Source organism: Cyanistes caeruleus, chromosome 8, assembly GCF_971803275.1.
Source record: "Cyanistes caeruleus chromosome 8, bCyaCae1.hap1.1, whole genome shotgun sequence".
In the NCBI taxonomy this organism is placed as follows: Eukaryota; Metazoa; Chordata; class Aves; order Passeriformes; family Paridae; genus Cyanistes; species Cyanistes caeruleus.
In genome coordinates, this window is record NC_141708.1 from 27,287,227 (window position 1) to 27,313,345 (window position 26,119).

At 38.6% G+C, this 26,119-nt stretch overlaps 1 protein-coding gene across 26 annotated transcripts in view; it reads left to right on the plus strand.

The window, feature by feature from the left end:
* The window catches only part of WAPL (WAPL cohesin release factor), a 134,982-nt gene that overhangs the window by 82,420 nt on the left and 26,443 nt on the right, over positions 1–26,119 (plus strand). For all 26 annotated transcript variants that reach the window (XM_086900874.1, XM_086900871.1, XM_086900886.1 and 23 more), the window contains 2 exons: positions 6,601–7,647; positions 13,327–13,442. In XM_086900874.1, the coding sequence (XP_086757000.1) occupies positions 6,601–7,647; positions 13,327–13,442 (1,163 nt within the window). The remainder of the gene's footprint in view (positions 1–6,600; positions 7,648–13,326; positions 13,443–26,119) is intronic.

The window sequence follows — 26,119 nt, forward strand, 5'->3', positions numbered from 1 at the left end:
TCATCCTGCATCCTTGTGAAATGCTTCCAGTTCCATTTAAATACAAGGACATTTTAGACAATTGTACACTGGCTGCCAAGTGTACCAGCATGACACTTCTCAGAGTGCCGCTGGTAGCACATCTTCGTAGTGGAAAAAAGTGTACAGGGAATTACTTGTATGGCTGAAAACAGGGGTGCAGTGTTAGAAGTAGTAATGCTGTGGGTAGGATTCAGTCTTACCCAGGATGGTCCCAAGGCTCTGGGGGATGTTGTGCCAGCAGCACATTGTGAAAACATTAAAATCTTGTTAGGCTCAGGGAATGAAAATAATGATCTATTGGAGGTTCTGAACAGTGTGTTACCAGACTGACAGATGCATCCAGGTGATTTGAGAGCAGAAAAGGTGTCTGAGCTATCTTCTCTCTCATGTCTCATAGAATAATAGCTAACTGAAATGGAGATGTAGTGTCATTGAAAACTTAGTTAAGACTGTGTAACAAACAAATTATTTTTCTTTTTTTTCATATACATTGCCTTAGAATTTTGATATTCAGGGTGCTGGAAAAGGAAACAAGACGAGCAAACTATTCTTAAGGAAAATAGTTCTGGCATGGCAGTAAATTAATTCCCATCACTTTAGGGTTTTCTGTGATCTTTTTTCTCGGCAAAAGAGGGTGCCACTTAAAACATCTGCAAAGAGTCAAACAGTGTCTGTCCCACCTGCATACAGCCTTGTTGTGAATTCACTTACTTAAGAATTTATAATCATAGCCATGAATGTGGTTCTATAATTTTAGCTGTTTTAGAGATTGCCCGCCATAAAACTGGTATTGGGAGTCAAATCTTCCTGTCTTCTGTTCAAACCTGCTAACAGGCACTGCTTTTCAAGATATCATAGGCATTAATGGATACTTAATTCAAATAAATATTGCCCATTTAATAAATTGTGTATTTTGTGTTCATGGGCTTTTTTTTTCCTGAGTTTTCCAGTTCTTTAGTCATAGACAGAAGATGGATCAAAGAATTTCAGTCTGCAATCTTTTCTCCTTACCAATCAAAACATTTCATTCCCAATGCATATGAAATTTGATCTCTAATTTGAAAAAAATCATGACTTCTCTGCAGTTTCTGGTTTTCTGACCTAACCAGAGATGACACTGTGTCTCAGTTGGGCTTTCTTCCTGGAAAAGAGGAATGTGATATAAGCACCTTTCCTTTAGCCTGGTCAGCTGCAAGTTGCAGAGTGAAGTGATGTAGGTTTATGCTTGAGAACATTGGTGATGGTGTAATGGAGCCAAAATAAATGTTTCCAAGTGCTCAGGGACATCAGGCAGAGCAGTAGCTCATAATGAGCTTAACAAACTGTTCCCTCCATCCTGTGTTAGTGATCTGTCCCTGAGCTGTAGCCTGTTAATTGTATGTGCCCTCAGGAGCTGGAGGGCTCTGAAGGCCCTGCATACAATTCTTGGTGTTCTGTTTTCTTGCCACCATGTCTTGGTGTCTGTTGGAAGATAAATCAAGAAGACTGTAAAATTGGCATCATGCCATCTGCCTGCTCTCAATATTTCATTACTTCTGTCTACCTTTAATATTTGCAGTGAATTGTGGCTAATAGTAAAAGAATGTGCACTGTGGCCAATACTAAAAGAAACACCATTTGTTGATTTGTGTTCTGTGAATAGTAATCTTCTTTCTCTCAGCATGAAGGTGATGGCTCGTAGAGCTACTTACACAGCAGTGAAGGAGCGTAAGGTTTCATGATGCAAAGGCTATAGAGGACCACGTGCCTTTTGTTTATAGCTTGGAGGATACTTTGCTTGGCTTTAATTAAGAGAGAAAACTAATCTAAAGTTCAAGTTAGTAGGGCTAACATGTAACACTGGCAACTCATCCATGAGTACATAGGAAAAAGTAAGCGTTTATGATAATATTTTGACATTGTGGCATGGTTTTTTAGCATACCAAGCCTAATATTGATTGTCCTTTTGTGTTCTTCAGTTTTCTCCTAACATCTGTGCTGTTCAACTGGTTTTGATGAAACTCGTGATAAAGGGGTAAAGAGAGCTCTCAAAGACGCAGTGCTGTCACAGGTGTCATCTGTGCCCTTGCCTCCCTGCTGCCTGCATGGTGGGAAGGCAGGTGCTGGTTCCCTAATCCCTGGGAAGGCAGCAGTGAGGGCCCAGGAGGCACATGGAGCTGGCACGTGTCACGCTGCGTGATCCGCAGCCACAGGCTGGCGTTGAAGAGGCTGTGGAGGATGATGGTTGAGTTGTGGGGAAGCTTTGCCCTGTGAGCTCTGAATCTGCTCAGGGTAGAAATTTCCCGTAGGAGACCTTGTTCTCACAGCCCATGATCCTGCTCTGAGTAACATAAAAACAGCAAATAAGGTTCTGCAGCTCTACCACTGAATAGTTAGCTAAAACATGTCATGTTTGACTGTAGGCAGTTAGTGTTAGACAGTTAATAGTGATTCGGTTTTTACAGAGCTAAAAATTATGTTTGCAGACCTGGAGCCCAGTGACTTAGTCTTGTAAGTTAATGGAAATGAAAGAAAAGTGAAATGGACTAGGTGAGAGGATAGATGGGCTATGGTTGCTTGGTTTTCTTGCCCAAAAGAGTGTTTGATTTCCTAAAGGATTACTTTATTTTGTTTTGGATACCATTTTGGATCAGTGTATGAACTTTAGATCCTACAGCTTTGGTATTTGGTTGAGAGACTTTTTTTATCTTTTCTCCAAACCTCAGTGTTTCCTCTGTCAAACTTTTATAGGTACATAAAGAAAAAAATGAAGTGTGAGACGTTCTCATGACAGAATTGTCAGATGTTGAGCTGAAGGATGTAGGTTTCTTAGCTTTAAAAATATTAATTTTGCTTTTTTTTTAAAAAAAAAAAAGCAGGATTTTTGTTTAATTCTACAATTGCATTCTTCATTTTGCCAATGACCTTAAAAATGAAAAGGGAGGAGGTAGTACTGCTACCTGTGGTAGTCATGAGGCCTTTACTGTTATTGTTATTGAATGTACAGAATAACATTTGTTCCATCAAACAAGTGAGTGCTTATAGTAAGTGTTTGGTAAAAATAAGATAGGAACAGAATATTATCTTTATATGCATCTAGTCTAATCCATATCAGTATAGATACATATTTGTTGCCTGTTTTAAGGTTTGTTCCTGAAAAGTGGTGGGTTTTTGAAGGACTGTTACATTCCTGCTGTTCGAGTGTTTGCATGTATTTATATATATTATAGAAGGGTATAAACTTTGTCTTATGTAGGTTTACTATCTTGTATTGTCTGAACTTGAAATTTTATCTCTAGCAGTAACTTTACTAAGGTTGCTCGGAAAAGCAATCATCATCACTTATAGTTTTACAGATTTAGTAATATGCATCTTTGTGTGTGTGAAAACATCTTGTGTTTTGTGGGAAAGAGTGGAAGTTTTAATTTGGCTTTGTTTTTGTTTTTTTTAAATTCATCAGCAATGCTGAAGACATCTCTGTCTTGTTAAGTGACATAAACTAGAGCATGAAATAAAGCAATTTTTAGCAATTTAAACAGAAAATAAATCATTATTACCACAAAACATTGTTATGGTTCCTAGGTATAAAGTGTTTGTACTTGAGATGGGGAGCTATATGCTATTGCTGATTTTAAATTACTTGGGGGAATTATTCTGGTATTTGAGCCCCAAAGGAGCCTTATTGCAATTAAAAATAGGAGAAGTTCCATGCCTCTCTTGGAATACAGAATATCTAGTAATTCACTATTAGTTCCTTTTCTCGTATTTTTTTTCCTACAGTCATGCTAGCTTCTGCTGTAGTAGTTGCTGCCAATAAATACTGTAATTTTTAAACCCAGGGTTATTGGAATTGCAGTTCCTGTACACCTTTGGGCAATTACAGTGTGATTAGTAGTACTTTCTGGCATTGAAGGTTCAGGCTGACAGCTATTGACCCAATGATGAGATGAGAACAGTGACTTGACAAAGGATCCGTAAAGGAAGTATTCCTCTAAATGTCACTGCTCCGTTTTCCGGTAATGCATTGTGATGATCCAGTTTTAAAGCCAGACTTTCTACCTGGTGTACACTTAAGAGTTCAGTGGTTCCATTTTCCATCAGCCTTGCTTATTATTGGAGATGGAATACTGCACCTCCATGGTGCAGTTACTAAGACTTTTGAAGTACTGTGTGTTATTAAAATTTTGGTGCCCCGGAATCAAGGGGCAAGTTAACTGCCACTTTTTTGCTGTTTAGGAGTACCTTGGTGCACTGTATTAAATTAGCAACTGAAAGGTAAAATTGAGATGCAACACTTCGCTGATATTTAGAGAATTTTCTTAGACCACTGAAGGTTCAAAGCTATTGATGCACGGGTTACACAAAGGCAGCACAAGTCCTGCTGTGAGCGTAAAGAGCTGTTAGTGCTCTTTGCCTTGTAACATTTCTTGGGAGTGTAGTTAGCCAAGCATCAATAAAGCTATTTGACTGGGCTAGAATGGATTTGTTACATATTAGTCAGCTGAGCTGACTGGAGAAAGTGACTTTGATCACATTCACACATGAGGAGAAACAAGAAGTTCCCTTAGATATGGAACAGTAATGGTGAAGCTGCAAAACAGTGTATTTTAGCAAGGAAATCTGAAAATATTTCGAATTTAATTTGCTGTTTTTCATGTCTAAGTGTTGTGGTAGTCTTTAGCTTCACAATAATATTAAACATATGGGAGAAAAGAACATACTGTGCATTGTCAAACTGCCTCCTTGATTACTGAAAGATGCATTTTGGTTGTGCCTCTTGGATTATGGCAAGCATGAGGTTGAAATGGGAACAACAATATTATTTGTATAACACATTTATACTGAAAAATAATTACCAAGATTCCATTGTGGAGATGGCAGGGTTAGGCTTCCTTGTTCTTTGAAGAATTCCGTTTTGAGTTTTCTATTTCATACATTCTGTGAAATTATTTTTTTTATTGCTAGTCAGTATGTATAACTTCTGTGACAGACTGCAGCTGGACTCCAGAAAACTTAGGTGCAGTTTTTCAAATATTACTTGTCTTGATTCCCTGAGGAATTTTAGCGAGGATCAAACCAATTTCCTGCAAAACTGGATTTGGTTGCCATTTTTTACTAGAATTTTCAGTACCTTAAAATTCTTCTATAAAACATATGTGCATGGATGACATTTAGATGATGCCATTTTAATTTGAAAATGAGTGAGCCAAAGTCCATGGAGCAGTGCTGATGCTTGTTTCCTTCATCAGGAGGTTGAAATCTTCTGGTCAGTGCTGTGAAACTTCTGTGCCACTTGGGTAAATGGAAACCAATGAAATTTCATGTGGTCAGGACTAGTGCTAAAGAGATACTTTAGCCTTCATTTTACTGATGAGTTTAGGAAGTCTTTGCCTAAAAAAATTTGAACCTTTGGGGTTGCCTTCTGCCAGTGGAGCCCCTTTTATCACTCTAGTGTTCTGCACGTGTCATCTGAGCACGTTCTCTTCCAGCATTTCTGTTGTCACTTGGCCCTGTTCCAGTTGATTCTGTGTTTCCAGTTTATCCCATCATGTACTGCTCTTCTGTGCACCGTGGTCTTCTGCGTTGTCAGACTTCTTATCTTGCTTCTCCTGGCCCAGGCAGCCATTTCAGTGCCAGTAGTAACGGCAGGCACCTGGGTTCCTGTGCTTGGTGATACTGTCTCAGAAATTTCCAAGAAATTCTTGTCTCCTGGAAATAACCCCCTTGTATTGCTGGGTGTCTGTGCACGTGTTTGATGTCAACAGCAGAGGATGGCACATGCAGTCATCGTGAAACTTCAGTACCAAATCCACCAAGCTTTTGTTGGTATTCAGGGAAAACAAAGGGAATGGTTTCCCTACCAGTTTAGAGGACAGCAGGTGGAAGACTTAGTACTTGCATTACTTCTTGGCATTACTATTGTGCAGTTGCTGTCTGACTGGAAACAAACCTTACAAAAACTGACTTCATATAGTGGAACTTGTTCTCTTGGACAGTGTAAGATGTGAGTGTAGCTGTGGGTTGGAGAAGTACAAGAATAACTTTTGGTAGCAGCTCTTCTTCAGAGATGCAGAAATTCATAAACCTGAATTTCAGAAGTGAGAAAATTAAAATTTGTGATGAGGGTTGTATTTTCTACATTTTTTTGGAAGTCCAGATATTTTCATTTGAAGCAGGAAAATGAAGTGACAGTTGAAGTTGTTTGCTGTTTTATTCAGTGTACAAGAAGGAAATTATTTTCTTACATAATAAGAATTTGTAGATGTTCTGTATCTATATTTATTCACTGTAAGTCACTTGCGTGTGAAACTTCAGTAATTGTCTTTTCTGAAGATTTCACCACAGAGTTTCTCTTTTTTTGTGTAATTTGCCATGGTAAATAAGGGTTTTACCACTGTCTTTTACATGATATATTTTCAGAGTGACACTTCAAGGTGTTTTTTTTGGTAGAAATTGGATAAACACCTCTAATGTTTTTTTTTGTCAATGATTACTGAATATTTTTTTTTGTATTGTAACCTTCTAAAGTTGCCCACATGGGTGACTATTTATTTTTTTTTTACTATTTCATTTTAGTAATAAATATATCTTTTCTTGTAGATAAAATCCAGAACTTGAAGGAAGATAATGGGAACAGTCATTTCATCTATGACAGTGCTGGAGACAGTAATAAAACCAATGCTGTGACCACAGACGCTTCTGGATGCAACACTGAAGCCAAGGACTTGCCTGATTCTTGGGATTCCCATGTTGGAAAAACAACAGATTCTCCATCAGAAACATCTCAGACCAAGGGGCCACTAAGAACTCACTTGTATGAATGGGAGGATGAAACTGAAGACACCAGAACTGGAGAGTATATATTAGCTTTTGACAATGAACATCTCTCAGAGGTGAAGAGCAAGGATGAGGAGTGTGATAAAGAAGATAATGAAAATCCAAAGGAAGCCATTAGTGAAGAACTTGTGCAAACTATACCTAGGCCAAGCAACTGTAGGACATACTGTCGATCCAACAAAGCAAAACTGCAGGGGGCAACAAATTTTGACAAGCTGATGGATGGCACTAGTCAGTCTTTATCCAAAGCAAATAATGAGTCAAATAATGATGGTCTGAACCCAGGAAAAAAAGTTTCTTTAAGTAGTGGGACCAGTTTTAGAGGGACGGTTGGACGGACTAGAGACTACACTGTTCTCCACCCATCTTGCTTGTCAGTTTGCAATGTCACCATCCAGGATACCATGGAGCGCATGGATGAATTCACCTCAGCAGCCCCGACTGACCTGGGTGAAGCTGGGCGCTTAAGGAAAAAAGCAGACATTGCCACCACAAAAACTACCACCAGGTTCCGACCAAGCAATACCAAATCCAAGAAGGATGTCAAATTAGAATTTTTTGGGTTTGATGATCAAGACGAGGGAGGGGGAGATGAAGGTGCCTCTAGAAGTTCTGGGAGTTCCAATTACAAAATCAAGTACTTTGGGTTTGATGACTTAAGTGAAAGCGAGGACGAAGATGAAGAGTGGCAGGTAGCAGAAAGGAAAGCCAACAAAAAGCGAAGTAGAACTGTACCATCTGCTTCACTACAGTCAACCTCTGATGGCAATGAAAACTGTTCCCAGGATAGCCAGCTCAGCACTAATGCAGGTCAGTAGAACTCTTACAGAGTACATGAGTGACATTTAATTTTAATTGACTTCAATGTTTTGTTCTTTATGCAGTGTACTTAAGAATTCGTCAAACAATACCGCTGATTTGGAAACCTAACAGTTAAACTCATTTGAAATCTAACAGTTAAACTCACTTCTCCTGTGGTCTTTTTTAGTGTTTCGTATCTCTCTTGAAGTGTGCTTTATACCCCTTGATCTCTAGCCAGAGGTAGAGGTTTTTTTCTTTTTCCACAGAAGATTTGTACCTTTTTGGTGTGTTGAGCAGAAGTATCTATGCCTGGAAGGCAGGTATCCTCCCACAGGGCCTCCAGATCAGCCCACAATTACAGAGCTGAGTGCGCACATTTAAGTAGCTCTTAAGAAATGGGAAAGAAAAAGATATTTTTCTGCTTTTGAATGTGTTTGTAGGCAGTTTGGACCTTTCTCAAGTTCCATCTTATCTGAGGATGCATGACTCGAGGGAGAGGCTGTGGGTACCTATGGAGTGCCAGTCAGATAACTGGCTTTGGGAGAGCCTCTGCATATTTGTGTCTGCTCTTGTTTTCAGTTTTTAGTTATCTCCTTCTGTACAGGTTGGGAGCAGGGTGTGTGTGTGTACTCGTACACGTGGCAGCTGCTGAGCAAGTTCTGGTGGTTAAAATCCTTTGCAAAATTAGACTTGCTTGGTGGTTGGTTGGGTCCTGTGTGTTGGTGAAGAACAAAAGGAGTAACTTTGGTGGAAGATTGCTTTTAACTCTTTAGTTTTGAAGTCTAATGCCAAAGAATCAGTTGTGTTGGAATAAATATTTTAAAACACTGCTAGTGTTCTACAGAACATTTTGGTCCTCCGTTTTGGAGCATGAAGCATGAGAAGTTCTATTGACTCACTGAAGTTGTTACATTTTGGGCCAGATGGGTTTCATTGTGATAGGGAGAAAGGGTTTCAATCTAGCCTTGCAAATGTTGGAGAAGCTGGGATTTTTTTTTTTCCTACAAATAGCTTCTGCTAATATAATCCAGAAATAAAATTTCAGAGGAAAAAATGTTAATTTCTCTGTTCTAATTATAGCTGTTTCTAAAACCAGAATTTTCTGTAAGCCTTTTAATCAAAAGTAAATGTCACTGCTAGGGTATTTTTGGGGATTTGAAAGGAACAAATGGATACTTATATTGTATGAGAAGATTGTGTTTTCAAACAAAAAAGGACATGATTTGTTTTCATAAAATTTACTTATGATGAGACACTTGGGTTCCAGCCTCGTTGGCAAATTTATCTTAACCATTAAATGGTTTATCTTACAGGGCTGCTTAAGAAGTACTCTTAGTCCTGGTCTCTAATGAGTCTTTGTTCAGCCATTTATTCCAAGGAAAAAATTTGCTTGTACAGTTAATGCAGCTGAGAGGCTGACCCATCAGATTATCCTTTTAGCTACTGTCCTCAGAAGTCTCAAAATATCTACGCTTTGCATTCGGCACTGCATTCACCAAGCAGGCCTTTATACTCCCAGGTATCACAGATGGTTTCTCTGAAATATTTTCCTGAGATTTCCATGGCACAGGGAGATGTAAATTTGTGCTTTGTTAGTTCTTAATGCACTTCTCCACTTCAGGTAAGAGCTAGCTCTCAGTCCCTCTGCTGGGAGATGCTTCCCCTTTATTTTGCATCTCCTTTGCTCATTTGATTCTTATTTTGTGCTACTGTTGGCAGGTGAGATTTGACTTGGCACGTTTTTTTCTGAAATTTGAAAGGGTGATGTTCTGTAGCATAGATTATGAAAATAGGAAGTCTGATGCTGCCCTAAAATTTGAGGGACTCCTTGCTAAAGTTCGCACTATTTTCTCTCAGACCTTTGCGTATTTTGAGCTTCATGATTGCCCAGAACAATCATGATGAAGAGTCCTTAAATATAGTGATGCTGAGCTTGAGAGTTTCTCAAGAATTTCTAGATCTAAACCTGAAGTTGCAGTAAAATGTGACATTGCTCTAAGGTATTGTCTTTACATACTGGAAAAATGGACTTTTTTCTTTCTTTCTGTATCCATGAAAAATGCCAGCTTTGACTCCAAGCCTGAGAAACAGCTTTCAGAACATCTTGCACAATAAAACTCTGTCCTGAAATGATGAACGGTGCTGAGACATGCTAATGCTACCTGAGTTCTGTATGTGCTCTTCTTTCTTTGTACTAATTAGTGAATACTCAGATAAAAATCTAGTGCTCCTGTTCCAGGTGACAGGGGAAATACTGGACTGCCTCTCTGAATTTCAGCTCTGGAAAATCCCAAGACTGATTTTGGTTTTCTGTGCATAAAGAATGTTACATAGCATAATCAGTTTTTCAAGAAGCTCGATGCTTTTGATGCATTCTGTCATGGCCTTACTTAGCCATAATACTGATTTGGTTACTTGCCATAATCTAGGTGTATTTTTATGAAACATATTTTAGAACCTTAATTTAAAACATCTGAAAGAGATTTTATAATGGAACATTATAAAAGCTCTTCTTTCTAGTCCCTCTGTTCACAGAGGGGAAAGTAAGTTTAGCAATACATACTTAAATGTTTCTACAAATGAAATTTAAGAAAGCACAAAGACTACAGGAATGGTTTTGTTAGTGCAGAAAAAATTGCTAAACAGATAAATTCAGTTTTGGTTAGACTGTCTTTTATTGAAAAACATTGCTGTTTTTCACTTCCATGATAGTCTTTTCTGCTGAAGTGGTTAAAAACCACAAAAAAACTTCAAACAAAAGCAAAGCAAATAAAACCCCCAACTCTGAAAAAAACCTCCACCTTTTAAATTCCTAGATGCTGTTACCATACATCTCTTTTTAATGAAAATACTTCATAACTTTATTTGCCTTAGATTTTTGCCAATGTGTTTATTTCTAGTAAAAGTTTACTTTCTATTTTGCCATTGCAATCTAAAATTCTCTCAAATTCCTCTGAAAACACTTCAAATTCAGTGAAGCAAAAGCTCTTTGGGCTTTTGAGCCTCCCAGCTGGATCCTGCCAGAATGCCAGGGGTTAAAAGTACTGGTGAGACTTTCCTAGATTTGAAACATTGCTTTTGTCATTTCAGTAGCCAGAGTACAGGATGACTCCAGTGAGGAGAAGCTTTTAATACTGGAAGACAGTGATTGACTTGACTGTAATAATCAATGGGGAGTTGTATCCAAGAGAAATATCTATTGCAGCTTTGTCTTTTTCTTTGTAAATCAGTTCTCATATACAGCTTAACCTTTGTGTCATTGATTCATTTGTCCTTCCAGTGATCTAGATGAGATTCCTGTAATCTTTTTAGGTAATGTAGCTTTTGTATATCAGCATCCGGCACTCAGCTCAGTTCTGGTGAGCCAACTTGCCCTATTTCTCTTTTTAATTCCTTTGCATCTTTGCAAAAACTGAGTCACCTTCATTGGGTAAATATTTTAAGCCAGTTAAAACTACATCAAAGTCCTCAAAGGCAGAGTCCTGTTTGAACTTCAAAACCTTTTGCAGAATTACCCTGAGACACTAAAACAAAACTACGTTGTTGTTCCTGAGGAAATTTACTGTAGTTGTTGCCTTAGTTGGTCTCTGAACATCTTTCCAAGTGAGACAAATTATCTTAAAGATTATAAATGCCTTGAAAATGATTGGACAGCGGAGAAAAGGCATTACATTAGATGCTTCCATACTACGAAAAAGGTCAATATGATCAATTTCTCTGTGAGGTGGAAAAACCCCCCTGAAGAAGCCGTACAGGAGAGAGCCAGTGAAAATCAAGCTTCAGTAGGGTCACTGAAGTGACCTGCTTAACAAACTACTTGTGTGTTTGCCTCACTCACTTAATGCTAGCAAAAGATTTCTCTCCCAGACCCTGTTTAGTTTAGATTTAAAAGTCTGCTAAGATAATGTATGCAGAATGCTTTTAGGGTACCTAGAAGGCATCCAAAAGTACTGCTCAAATAGAAGCATTCCAGGTAATTGTACAGAGCTAGTACATGTTCAATGTCTTAGCAACATCAGAAAATGTAGAATTCCTATTATAAGTAGGAGCTGAAATGTTTTTATCAAGAAGTTTCTTTGAGTTTATAGTCACCTAATTTAAATGGTATAGTTCAGAATCTCGTAGAATTCAAACAAGGAAACTTAAGATGATAGTTTAAATTGTGGCTTAGTTGATCCAAAGCATTGTTAATCATTGAAGGCAATGCCATGTCCAGATCTTAGCACAGAGTGCAAGTTACTGTTCTCATTTCATGGGTGAAACATTTTGTGTTTCTAGAGTGACTTCCATATTTGTCATGGCTGTGGCCAAGTAAATTAGGCCTGACTTCTTCAGAAATGTTTCAGGATTTATAAGGATGTATATCAGAGCAATTTGACTGTACTCCTTAAATTGGCTTCAGCAATAGGTTTGGAAGTAGTTTTGCTTTATTTAAGTTACTGGAAACTGGACTGTAGTATTTTCCTCAGTTACACTAATTTTATCAAACATCTTTTAAAGTCACTTGTTGTCAGAGGGGCTGTTGATGCTGTGTTTTTAGGCTCTTGTGCTCACATGACATAATTACACTGAAGAACCAGTGGGATAGAATGTGAGAAGCTGGTTCCAGGAGGTGCCTTGCAGCAGGCATGCTGCCAGTCCTGGTGCTGCCAAGCCTGTTGAAATTTATTGCAATTTGGAAAACTGTGGAGCTTTATTTTAAGAATGCTTCTATTCCTCAGATCAGTTTTGTATCCTTGAGAATGCCATTAGAAGTCTCGTTACCTGCTTTGCTTTTGCTTGCCTTGTTACCCAGCTTGGCTAGTCCTATGTATTTGGTATTAGAGTAACCCATCCTACCTGCTGGTGTTTTTGCAGTACAATTTTCCAACAGCAGCAGCTTCTTAGGAATAGATTGGTTATATAAACAGTTTATCAGATGAACCACTGCTTCTGTGTGCATGTCTTTATTTCCATCTTGAAATTTGTAACTTGTGGTTTGTGCCAAGTAAGCCCTTTCCCTTGTCTCCAAGGAATGATGCTTCAAATAAAACAAGTTTAAAAAAGCTAAGGACAAAAATTTAATTTGATGAGTGAATTGCTGATTTCAGTTATAGGTTTATAGGGTACTGGAATCAGTTGTAATGCAAGTATTGAATCCATTGAAAGGCCGTATCGGCAGTTTCTTCTAGCTGACTCTTTCCTGATGACCATGTTTCTTTTCTGTTTACAGCAAAATAAGCAAATATAAGCAGGCTGCCTTCATGAGAAGTGAAGCAAGATCAGTTCTTCTGTAATTGTACTGTGTTTTGCTAAGTCTCTTAATCTTAATTTTGAAGAACCCAATCTACTGCTTTATTTATCTGTTGCTCAGAGTTGTAGCAGTAAGCCAGCCATTAGTAAGCTTGTGTAAAAGGTACCCAGGGATTTACAGGAGTATGGGATGGGAAGCCGTAGCCTGAAGCCTACCCAGTGGGCAAGAGGTGCTCTAATAGTGACTGTGCACCTTGTCACACTTCTCTGTGTTGCTGCAGTCCAGTCAGCAAACCTGACTGTGGTTGGCATTAAAACTGATTTTTCTGATGAAGACTGATGGTTCATCACGTAATTTCAGAAGCTATACATGTGGAATTGTCAGACGCAAGAAATGCTCTAGCAATTCAACAGCTTCTAAAATGGTTGTTTCATGTCTATATTTACCTTTAACAGATCTGGAGTTTTCGGAGGATGCATCTGGTGTGCTTGAAGGCAATAAGAAATCCACAAATAAACAAGGTGATAAATCTAAGGAAAACACCAGGAAGATTTTTAGTGGGCCAAAGCGGGTGAGTAATAATGCTTGAACCAATACAAAGTTCTTATTTTACTGAGCTCCTCATTATTGATGTTTCTTCTTATATATGCAACAGGGCTTTTTTCCCAGTTTATATCTGCACTTGAGATCATATGTTGGCCTTTAATATTATTTCTGGAAAAGTAAAATATTCAAGTGCAAAATTTTTGTATTTTTTACTGTAAGTTTCACTTTTCAGGTTTACTATGGAGACTGCTATGGAGGACCTGACTTGTAACATAGATGCATTCCCTGGAGATGATTTTTAAACCAAGCATCAGTAAATTTTGTGTATTTTATGTTGTGGTTTGTTGGTATTTAGGGGGGAATTCTTTTGGTCTCTTACCTTTGCTCTCCCAAGAAATATCTATCATATTATAGGATTGAACTTAAAACTTCAAATTTGGCATTGGTATAGTCTTTGTAAAGGTGAGGGCCTTTATAGAATTTGATATAGTGAGATTTTCTTTTAGTTGGAAAAAAAAGTAACCTCCCATCCCGCCCCAGTCTTCCCCAGCTGTGTAATACTCAGTATGAATTTGCCCTTTCATAGTTTCAAAAGACTTTATTCATTTTATTGATCTTAGAGAAATGTGGTTTATCTGTTATTATAGGGTACTCAGTATTTTGAGGCTTTTAAAAATGTGCAGACAGCAAAAATTGCATGTAACCACCAGGTAAAAGTTTGCAATAGGGGGGGGGATCCATGTAATCTCCATTAAATGAAGCTTTTATGACCTGAATGTGTCAGATGGACATTTCAAGTGCTCAAGGCCTTTTCATGAGCTTTTTGCATAACTTTTTTTGTCTTACCTGGTGACAGCAGTCCCTGTCTCACCATCATTGTAACCCACAACTGCTCTAGTAAGAGAAAGAGGGAAATGAGCTTGTATTGCTTTTCCTTTGAGTTCCACAGGTTTTGAAAGATCTGGCAGTTGCATGGTATTTTAGCAACTGTCTTTTACATGTGTTCAGAATGTGCTCATCAGTCCAACAGCTTGAGAAAGTTCTTTTAATTACTTTTTCCTTAGGAGTTCTAATAATTCCTCATGGACTGACTACTTGTGTTATACAATAGTTTTCACTTGAAGTAATTTTTTAAGGTGCCTTTTCTTTTTTTTTTTTGGTTGTCCAGAACCAGAAGATTCATTATCTCCCCAGTTGTGTTGAGTTATAACAATTTTTCATTTAAAAAAAAAAATGTGTTTGTGAGTGGAGAAAGGATGACAAATTTGGTTTAGCTCTCAAAATGTGCAGGCGAATATTTTCATGTGGGAAGATACGTGACCAGTAGGTCCTGTCAGTTGTGATGTCCTTTGAAAATGAAATGTCACTTCTTGCTTTGACTTAGGACAGGATGAGAAGCTCCTCCCTCCAAAGCTGGAAGTCAGATAAATGAGGAGCGTATTCTTAAATGGTATTTCTTGAAGATGGAAGTGCCTCAGCTTCTGTTGATTAAATAATAATTTTTAAAATTATTAAATGGCAGCTTCTTATGTGTGAACATGTTACAGTACACTGAGAAACAGAAGTACAGGAAGTTCAAATTTGACTAGCTTTTTCAGTTGTGTTTTTTAACAGCATAAAAGAGCTGTGGGTGTTCTGCTAAATACAGAATTTTTCTTAAATTTAAATATTTATATGAAGCAAATATTATTCTGTAATTGCATTTCATGTGTTTCTTGTTTAATTTTTATTCTATAAGTCCCTGAGATTGTATGTGAAAATGCTTCTAATTAATTTTGAATGTATATATCATGAAATTACAGGGAGAAGGAAAAAGCCTTACAGTAATATCATACTATATAAGGGAAAATGGTTTTAATTCTAGAAAATTCTCAGTTGGGATGAACTTAATTCAAGTGGGGAAGTTGAGAATTAAACAGCTTTTTTGACCCTGTAGTGGTATAATGGACATAGAAGTAGATGTTGCTGTAATTGAGATTCAGATTTTAAACTTTAATGTTCTCTAATCATGCGGCTGTTGCATGGAGTTACTAAAAAAGCTTGTAAAGCTTGTTCTGATGGTAATTAGAGATGCTATAATTACCTTCCTAAAATACCGATATAGACTCTTAATCTTAGTTGTATCTTAAGGGAATTTTCATTCTGGGAATGAAAAAAATAACTAAAACTATTAACCTGATCGTAGTAACTAAATGGTCTTAAAAGAGAATAATCTCTGGAACTTCTTCACTGTCTCAGTGCCTTTATTTTTTCTTCTAGGAGCTAGCAGATACAGTATTAAATATTTTCTGTAAGGTAGTGATGTTCAGAGCTGTGACACTGCATCAGACTGAGCTGCCAAGAAAAAAAGCTCTGTTACTCAGGAAGCAGCAGGTGCTATAATTAAATTTCAGCAGATCCGGAAAGCTGAAGTATTTTTTCCAGTCTGTATTCAGCAGATCTCTCACCTATGGTTGTAGTTTTCAAAACCTGACTATTCTCTCCTAATGCTTAAGTCCAGTTCTTGAAACTTTGGGTGTAAGTACAATAAAATACAACCGGCATTGTTGACTTAGTGAATAACAGTGTGTCTTAAACACTGCTTTTGCTGTGAGGACTGAAATCACTGCCTGGTTGCAGTGGCCACAGACATTATAATAGGTGAGTAAAGTCTCAACCAGAGCCATGCTTTTAAGCAAATTAAACCTCTTCATCCTGAGCCTGAGTTATAGGAGTGTTGCATTCCATAGCAACATAATTAAGTATGTACAGTACATAAATATTGGCATTACTTGAGTTGCAAATTATGGGTGTGAAGCATACATGAGTAACATCTGCAGAAGTTTGTTTGCAGCTGTTTACAATTTTAATTCAACTGGTTGGGTAACTCATGCTCTAGCATGTCAGTTTGGGAACTCTGGATACACCCACCTGCTGGCCCCTTTGAGCTTAGTTCCCTTCTACAGATGAAACTAATTCTCCATTAGCAGGAAAACCCAGTAGAGCAGACAAGAAATTTTTTCTTGCTGTGGTCCAAATCTACTGAGAACAAAGACTTGAAAATAGGGAGCACACAAATGATTTCCTGGGATTTTTTGCTCCTGCTGATTTCAGAACAGGTTTTAGCTAGAGTCAGCAAATGAAGAGAAACAGTTTTGTAGGAATACTTTGCAACAGTTTCCTGTGGTCTTAGGTGAAATACCTGTCTCTAAATAGGAAAAAAGCCAACTAAAAAGTGTAAGATAAGGAGGACTAGTCTATCCCCAAATTTAATCTTTTGATCTATCAGCCATAAAAATCAATGATTCTGCTCAGTGTTTTGTGTCAGTTCAGTGTTTGTGCTGTCCAGCATGTCACTAGGGACCACCAAGTCCTCTGAACAGCACATTTTCTGGGATGGCCCCTCTGCTCTTAAAATATGTAATGAGTGATCTGCAGCTCTGTGCTGATCCTAGTTCTGCCTGTGGCCATGAGAAGCCAACCTAGACATGGTGAATACTGATTACCTTTGAATATTTCAAGGTAAGAATTTAGATAGAGTTGCAAATCATAGTTAAAAGGTATGGGAGCCTTTCAGCTTGAGGGGCCTGGGAGGGGGGAGAAACTATAATTTTTCTGTTACTGTTCTTCAGGGCTGCTGAGGCATGTGGGAAGACTTAGGGAGCTGCATGAATGAGACAGAGAAGATAAAACAGAAAAAAAGCAATGACTCTCTCAAGTTGGCACAACTGGAAGCAGACTCTGTCTTACGTTTTCTCCAAGTAGCATGAAATTTCAATTAGATGAGTGCTTTATCAGGATTTTTTTTCCTATGCCTTAGAGTAGGTGAATCTTAGAAACAAGTCTTTTGGAATTAGTTTCTTAGATGCTCATACCTTTTGCACTGAGGATATTTCATAAAGCTTCCGTGTTACTACAGAGTGCAATTTTAGCACCTATAAAATACTGAAATTTTCTTGAGAGTTTGAAATGTGTTTTTTATGATTGGTAGGATGAGGAAGAAAGTCCTTACTGCATGGTCAGTCTACATTGGTGATTCATGGACTACTGATCAAACTAAAAACTAACCTGAAGGCTAATTCATTGCTTAATGACTTCTGACTCCAGTTAAATGGGCATATTCAATTAAATATTCCCTTTTGCAATGAAAATTTACTGTTTTTAAATTACTTGAAGCTAGCTTGATTTTTTTTCTTACTCTCTTACATTGCTATGCCTGGAGAAATGTATTTAAATTTGCTTTTTGAAATCTTAGCCCTAGAAAACTTTTCTGGCTTGCAACTGTGTACACATTCCCACATGTACCCAGTGAATGGGGATACATCAGTGGGCTTTTTCTTTTCCTCTTGTTGTGCACACTATTGGCTTGCACAGGGAAAGGTATGGAAAAACCTCTTAGCCACTAACTTGGTGTTCATTGTGTTTCCTTTGGCCCATTCAAGTACTGGACCACAGAGTTCCTGTGTGTGCTGGTTTTGGCTGGAATAGAGTTAATTTCCTTCAGAAGAGCTCTTACAGGGCTGTTTAGGGTTTGTGCTGAGAACACTATTGGTATTGCTAGGATGTTTTTGTTATTGCTGAGCAGCACTTACACAGAGCCTGCTGTGTCAGTGGCTCTTTTCTGTTCCGTATCCCAGCCTGCGAGACTGGGGGTGTGTAAAGAGGTTTGGAGGGGACAGCTGGCCACAATGACCTATGGGATATTCCATGCCATATGACATCGTTCTCAGCAATATAAAAATCAGGAGAAGAGGGAAGGGGGAACACATCTTTGGAGTGATGACCTTTGTGTTCCCAAGTAGCTGTTATGCCCAATGAAGCTTAGCTTTCCTGGGAATGGCTGAAAAACTGCATGCCCATGCAAAGTGGTGAATGAATTCCTTAGTCTGTTTTGCTTGCATTCATGACTTTTGTTTTCCCTCTGTAACTGTCTTTATCTCTTTGGGTTTTCTTACTTCTACCCTTTGGATTCTTCCCCCATCCCACTGGGGGTGAATAAGCAAGGAGTTGGGTGGGGCTTAGTTGCCAGCTGGGGTTAAATCACAGCAGTTCTTTTTGGCAGCTCACATGAGGCTCAGTGGGTTTGAGATAGTGACAGATTTGATTGGGATGTGCTAGATCAAACTGGTAGCTGTCAGTGCATTTTAGCTGTTAATTGAGAGGTGTCTGCCTGCCATGGGCCCCCTTGCTTTACTTTGTGGCATGGCATTTGGCTTTCACTGCTTGCTTGTTGTACTTCAACAGTACTTTTAAAGTACTGTGGAAGCTTGGTACACTTTAGTGCACTAAAGTGGCATTGCTTGAAAATTCCTCCACTAGTTTGGACTGCATTTGCCAGGAAAAGCTGAGATCTTCTTGGATTGTGCATCGAAAGAACCTGGTCCAAAACCCAACAAAGCCTCATCTACTGTAAGGACTGGTTTTACCTGAAACAGGCAAAAAATACTGACAGAAGCCTGTGGTTATGCTGCTTTTGTTTTTCCTTTGGTCAACCTGTTTCCTTGTGCCTTCAGTTTCCCCACGCTGTGTATTACTATAAAAATAACTCACTTAAAAGGAAACATAGAACATAAATCTTAGTGCAGTTCACTGGGAAACTCTAAACTATTGTATCTACTCAGTTGAGGGGACCCAAGAAGAGAGATTAAGTCATCTTAATCTAGTTAAATCAACATTGCAACTGAGAAATGCTCACTAAACACAGTGGCGTTAGCAGGATTACGTGCAGTACTTTGATCAAGTGACGTTAGTAGGTTTAGTCATGACAGTAGTGTCGATTACATGAATGAAAGCATTGCTGAATTCAGACATGGCTTAGCCAACAGACTGCTGCTGAACTTTGTATCTAAGAGAAAAACTTGAGCCAGTCATAACCCAGTAACTATTGCTTTTCATGTTTAGTCAAGTTTTAAGAATAACTTCTGTACCCAACAAAGTACAGAAATGTGTGCAAGATTTTCAAGTGTGGTCTTTGGACAGGTAAGTTGGAAGGACCTGTTAAATCAATATTGTGTAAAGAGCACTTATTTCCAGTAACAAGTGCTGAACCAGGAAGAAATTTTCTTTTTATTTCTTCTGTGCAATTTCAGTGTGATCTGCAACTAATTCATTATTTAAATGTTTCTTTCTTGTCCTATAGGCAGGGTTTTTTTCCATGAGGAGGTCAATTTCATCATGGAAAATAACATACTCCTGTTACAAGGTTAGGCACTGTCAGAAACTGTCAATACCTGGAAAAAAAACTTACGTTAGAGCCTTTGTTTCTAATAGCATTTGTTGTTATATATGTTTTAAGAGATCTACAGTTTGATGGGAGCTTTCTCCATTGGTGTTTCATGCTAACTGGAAGGATCTATACATACCACTTTGAAACAAATGCTAGGTCTAATTAAACCAGAAGTTCAAGATGAAATGCTTATACCTGGTCTTTGAAAGTATTTTGAAATTGGAGAGGTATGAACTCGTACTCTGCCCTGCTCTGGGCTGACTGAGTAATCTTAGGGCTAATGTGACAATGACGTGTGCGTGGGAGGGGACAGAAACTAGGCTGCTGTGGTCTGTAGTTTTCCACTTAACTTGTGTTACACTGTACAGTAGATGTTTATCAAAGGCATCCTGCGAGTAACGTTTCTTTTTGCTGGCCTGCAAACGAATCAGCATTTCCCCGAATCAGATTTTTAAAGACTTTTCTTTGTTCTTTCATTTTTAAGTTTTAGGATATGTGAACATTAGTCTATCTGAAGTGCACAAACTTAAGTGATTTTGCTTAATTACTTTTCCATAGCTTATTTCAAATAAATAATCCTGAAAAAGTAGCAGAGGAATTGTAATTCAAAAGTTTTGCTATCAGTCGTAGACCTTCCTATACATATAATTGTAGGATCAGAGTAGACTGGTCAGGGTTCATTTTAAAAAGAACTGCTTGTCTTCATCTTGCATAACCTTTAGCTAAAGTGTGTCCTACCCTAAGGATAAGCAGTTGTAATAAAGCATTTTTTTCAGTGATAATTATCTGCTGATAACTGCACATTGAGCTGCTCTGTGCCTCCTAATTTAGGAAGTCAAAATTGCTTGTTTTTAAGAGAAAAGATTATTAAGCAGTATAAGCTGTTTTGACTGCAGTGAGGAGTCAAGCTGAATTTGGGCAGTGGAAGTATTCTGTGACCTCTGAGTTCAGTGCTAAGCCCAGTCTGTCTGTCAGCAGGCTGACAAACAGCGCAGGGCAGAGCTGACAACTTGTGACTGCCTGTTGCTGCTTCTGCAGTGCATTCCTTTCATTAGCTGGTTGCTGCTTCTGGCATATTGGCTGCCCAGTCCTGAACTGAAGTGGCTTTTGTGGGGATTTTTTTGTCCAAATACATTTTGTTGGAATGATAAACAAGAGTTGAGCTGTTATACATGACAGCCAGTTATCATCAGCTTGTCTATTGTAAGCAATTTTTATGTTGCTGGACTGAAAACAAATTTTAAAAAAAGGTAAAATATTATAAAAGATAAAATATTATAGAATAAATCTGTTCATTAGCTGATTTGTTAGAAACCGAAGCAACATATTGGCACAATTATTTCACTTAAAATTTGCAAAATCAAATTCTTCTATAAGCATATTTATTTAATACTGGCTTATAAGTGCTTACCATATAGGGACTTTATTATTTTTAATGTAGATAGTCCAAAGCCAATTCTTAATGTGTAAGCTAGTAAGCAGGATACTAGTCAGAAGTGGCAGGTTTTTAGATTAGTCACCTAAATTGAAGAGTAAGGTAGGTGCTTTAATTTTACTGAACTGAGTTGGGATTTAGCACCTCAAAGCCATCTTGGAGTGAAAGCAAATGCCAGGAGTTGGTCTCCTCATTTGAAGATAATCATTTAATGCTGATCAAAATGATGTTCTCCTCACTCCTTCAGTATTAAGCCATGGTGAAGAGGGTGTTCTGGTAGATGCCTAGCTGGGATCCTTCCACCTGGTAAAATTGCTTCCTCAAATGTCCTCCATACTCAGATGTTAGGTAGAACTGTGAGAGCAGCGTTCTTGGAAATGCCTCTTTTTCTAGGTGGTGTCAGCAGAGATATTGGTAGCTTTGTCTGAGAAGGGTAGAGATGCAAAGTGAACACAACAGGCTGGGTTCTCATAGAGGCAACAGGAACAAATGAAAAATAAGCATGGAAATCCTTTTCCCCCTGTGCATGCTAGGCTTTTCAGGAAGTAGAAAAATCAAGTTGAATGGAAAATGTTTAATGTCACGGTGGAAATGTGGCATTTTATACTTCCAGTTCCTACTGGTATTAGCTCTAAGGCAAGAAGCAAAGATTGATTAAAGTATTTTTGAAACTAGATTCTCTTTTGCATGCTCACATTCCCTGAGAAAACACACACACACATCAGTTTTGTAGATCCAGTAATTAACTTATTGTTTTAGTAATTTGGCAGTGCAGGATAGCTGTGTAGCATAAATGTTACATTGCACAAGCTCTCAGTCCTGTAGGAAGTTCTAAAATGGGAAAAACGCTCAAAGGAATTAAAATATACCGGTTTCATTTGCCAGTGGGAACTTAATTTATATGCAGATGAATATGCAAAATTGTCTTCACAGCTCCTGTGTACTGTATGAGCATGGCTGGTTCACTCAGCTCCGTCTGTGACTCGGTGTGCATTTGATAATTGCACGATGAAACATGAGCACGTCTTGAGGGGATAATTGGTGGTGTTGAAGGCCCAGTGTCCTTGTTAGACACATTCCAAAGTTTTTACTTTGAATTAGTTTTATTTTGACCTGATGAAGGCAATGCCTGTTAGCAGGTAGCATGAGTTAGGTGCTCTCTGGAGGTGCAGCTGAAGTTTGGTCATACTGAGAAGCGGTCAGGTCAGCATCCTCAGACTCGGTGATGCAAACCTCAGAGCTGTAACTGGGGACATCTGGGAGATTTATTCGAACAGTGTTTTTTACTGATCCAAGAGGAAATGTTTCTGTGGGTGTATGAATACCCCAGCCGGATGACCTCTGGAATTTCATTGCAGTGACAATTTTGTTAAGACTTTCCTGTGAGTAGATTGATATACTTTGAGTAGATTAGGATTAGCAGGAGGAGGGGAGGGGGACGTGTGTCTGTTTGCCTGCTTCTCTCTGCCTGTGGCAACCAAGAGAGCAGGAAATTTGTGTGAATGATTTGTGCTGGGAAGTACTTGTGCTGGATGTTCCTTGATCTGCCAGTTTTTCTTTTTTCTTGAGCAAAGGGTTATGTTTCCAGTATTGTGGTGATATGTCTAAACTATTGTAGCTTGTCCCTTTTGATTTGACTTATTAAAGGTTTCAGGCCAAATTAGTGACCATAACCATATGGCTTCTGCTTCTGAGCTGACCTTTGAATACACTCAGCATAAGCAGCATACAGAACATCATTGGCTATTTCTGTTAATGAATCTCATTTATAGATTGTCCTGTTTCTTAAGTTCTGTTTTCATGTTTCACTTGGTTGTTGAACCCATCATCTTGTTGTGCCCTGTGGGCCTCCTTTTGAGCTTTAAGGAGAAAAAAGCATTTTGCAGTTCTTCAGAAGTTAGGTGCAAAAAAACCTTCAGTGACAGTTTATTCCCTGCTCCTTGTGTTGTCTGATATTTTTAAATCTTGTCTGACTAACAGCTTGTAGTTGTCTGGCTACGTGTGTGCGTAATGTGTTTTGTTTTTAACTGGAATAGCACCTCACAATTTAGTGATCCAGGGCAGTGGTTTATTGGCACTAATCTGCTACTTTGATCCAAATAATGGAAATGTGGTTCAGATTTTGAACACTGCAAAAATTACGTGGTGCTGGTTTTGAATGGCTGTTGGAAATTGCTGTCTCATCTGGAGTCCAAATCAGCTTTTTTTTCTGTTCTGTAACATGGCTCAGCCTGTGCTGAATTGATACTCCATCTTCCTGTTTCGAAGTGTGATTTCTTTTTCATTGCTCTGAGTGATGTTCATTCCTTTCCCTTTTCAAAAGAAAGAGTGCATTATGAATATTTCTGTGCTGCATAACATGCTTGTTAGCTTTTTCCTATTCAAAGTGAGACATGCAGGACAGGATAGTACTCTTAATGATGATGAATACAGAGTGGTAACTCATGTATTTTGTTTATTGGGGTTTTCTTGAAACTTGTTTTGTCAAATATCTGGCATAGAGTATTACTGAATGCATTTCAGATATAAAAAATTCATTTATCCAGGATATCTGTTAAAAATATTCTTGAGTGTTCTTTTGCCATTGTCTTCTTCAACCTTGGAAAGCATTCTTGCCTGCAAATTAGATGCTCTTTCTTGTTTTGCTACTATTTTCTGTGTGACTCATGTCCCTGGCTCTTATTTTCTGCTGTTCTTACATCTATGAATGGCAGGCAGTGCTGCATCAGTATGTGCAGAGTGACAGCTCTTGAAAATTTCAGCTTTGTGTGGCTTTCAGGGATGGGAGTTTAAGCATGACCCATAGTTGATGCCATTTGGAGATGATCTTATACAAGAGACAGCTCTGTGCATTTTGTAAAATCCCTGGCTTTAGTTCTGGTTTTTTATCTGCACTCACCCCCCAGAACTACTTGCAGAGTCCCACAGTACCATATGCCTTATACCCACCCTGGAATATTTGCAGTCTTTCAGACACATGTATCTCTGTGTAAGCAGCTGTCAGTTCTAGATGCATGGAAAAAGGAAACTCCTCTGCTATTCAGCAGAAGCTCACAGCTGATTAATATTGCAGAACTTATTTGGCTTAAGAACACAGGATTCAAGGGAATTATATACTTCCACTTGCATCTATTCCAAGTTAGTCTTGAGAGAAGGAATTATTAAAGAAAAGTCTGTGTTATTTGAGTAATTGCAAGGTTTTCTTGTCTTTAAGAGAAAGTTTCTTAAATTCTTCCTGCTTAAATATCAATTTTGCTTGTTCAGGGAAGCTTGTGATAACAAGCATTTGAGTTGCCTTAAAAAAAAAAAAATCACACCGAAACCAAACAAACCAAACTCTTCACTTCTGTGATCAAGCCCTTCTGAAAAGTCTTTCTTCGCTATCATTCATTTGATCTTTGATACTTTTTCTGACTTCAGTTCTGTCACACAGTAATCCAAAACAAGTCCACACAGTGCTCACTGGTTGATGGATATTGGCAGTTTCCTTGCACTTGTTCTGGAAATTCATCCTAATACTGTGCTGTAAGAGAACATGGGAAGGTTGCTTTAAGAGTTGGTTGGAAAGGAGGGATGTATTTGCTGTTTCAAAGTCCGTGTGAGTTGTAAGAGAGGCTAAGTCTCTGCATAATGTGTTAGAACTGATTAGAACGTATTTCTTTGGAAAGTGCTGTTGGATTTTTGCATGTGCATTTTGGTGGACCAGCTGTGTGCAGGCAGTGTGAGAATGAACAAGATAGCAAACGGTAGGGTGTCTCAGGCAATACTGCTGGGAAGGTATGGAATCACAGGCCAAATACTTGTTCAGATCTTTTCTGATTTGAAGTGGAAGATACTACAAGGAATGGTGGCTAAAACTGACCTCCCATAAGTATTTGAGATTTTAAGGATTGCTATTTACAGCTGCTCTTCAGGCTCTGTTACAAGAGAGCTATTAAATGCAGATGTCCTCGTTTCTCAGAACAGGCATTTATTGGTGGCATTACTTGTTTTCTTATGTAAAATGTAGCCTTTTTTCTCAATTGCACTAGTAATGGTTAAGTTGTAAAGTGCCATGCCACAAAACACTTTGGGATGCCCTAGCTTTTGATTTAGTGAGGGATTAAGGGAAATCGGAGAAGAAAAGCCCATTTTTGACTGTTAAACAAAAAGCATGCCATCTTTGGAAGTCTGTGAGCCCTGAGTATTTAAAAGGAATTTGCTTTTATCTGTTTGCCCTGTTGAACTCTTTCCTACGCATCAGCTGTTGCTCTCTGCTGAGGAAGACACACTAAAGCTGTGTGGCCCTTTTGGTTGCACTGGCACAGCTGTTTGTGTATTTTGTTGTAATTCCCTCCCAAACACACTGTGCTTCCTGTGGGCTGGGCCTCCTTGCCCTGCCTGTGTGTGCACAGCAGAGGTGCTCAATTTGGAAAAGCCAAGGAGACTGCAGGTGCTTCCATGGTGTGGTCAGCAAGGGACCGACCCAGCTGCCGCCTCGCCAGGACAAGCTCAAACCCAAACTGACTCTGCTTCCCCTGTGCCAGGGGCTGTGTTTGGCTCTTGGTGGAGCCCAAGGCCTGAAGGAAAAGGAACACACAGGTGGGGCATAGGCAGAGAATTTTACCCCAATCTAGTCTGATTCTATAAAATGCAGTACTGTGCAGGTTACTTGACACAATGTGTTACTTCCTTGAATGATCCTGTATACCAAAATAGGGCACCCTCTCTTGCCAGTCTTAAACATGCACTAAAATGAAGTGTGGAGCAATTGTGAGCAATTGAAGAAACAAAACCAGCGGTTCTTTGCCATTGCAGATATCCATGAACCTCATATCTTTTTAAAATTTTTCAAAAAACCATTATTTGTAAATTGTCTTTCCCTTGTTCATTGAAGATTCCAGGTAAATATTTGCTGCTCTGAAAGGTATAGGAGAAAAGAGAGTTAACATCTGAACCATTTTGTAACCTTTACAAGTAGGGATGCATATGACACTTTCTCCCTATTTGTGGGCCCAGATGTCCTCTAGTAACTGCAGTATCCTGAACACGAGACTGGTTTCTCAGATAACTTTTTAAACTG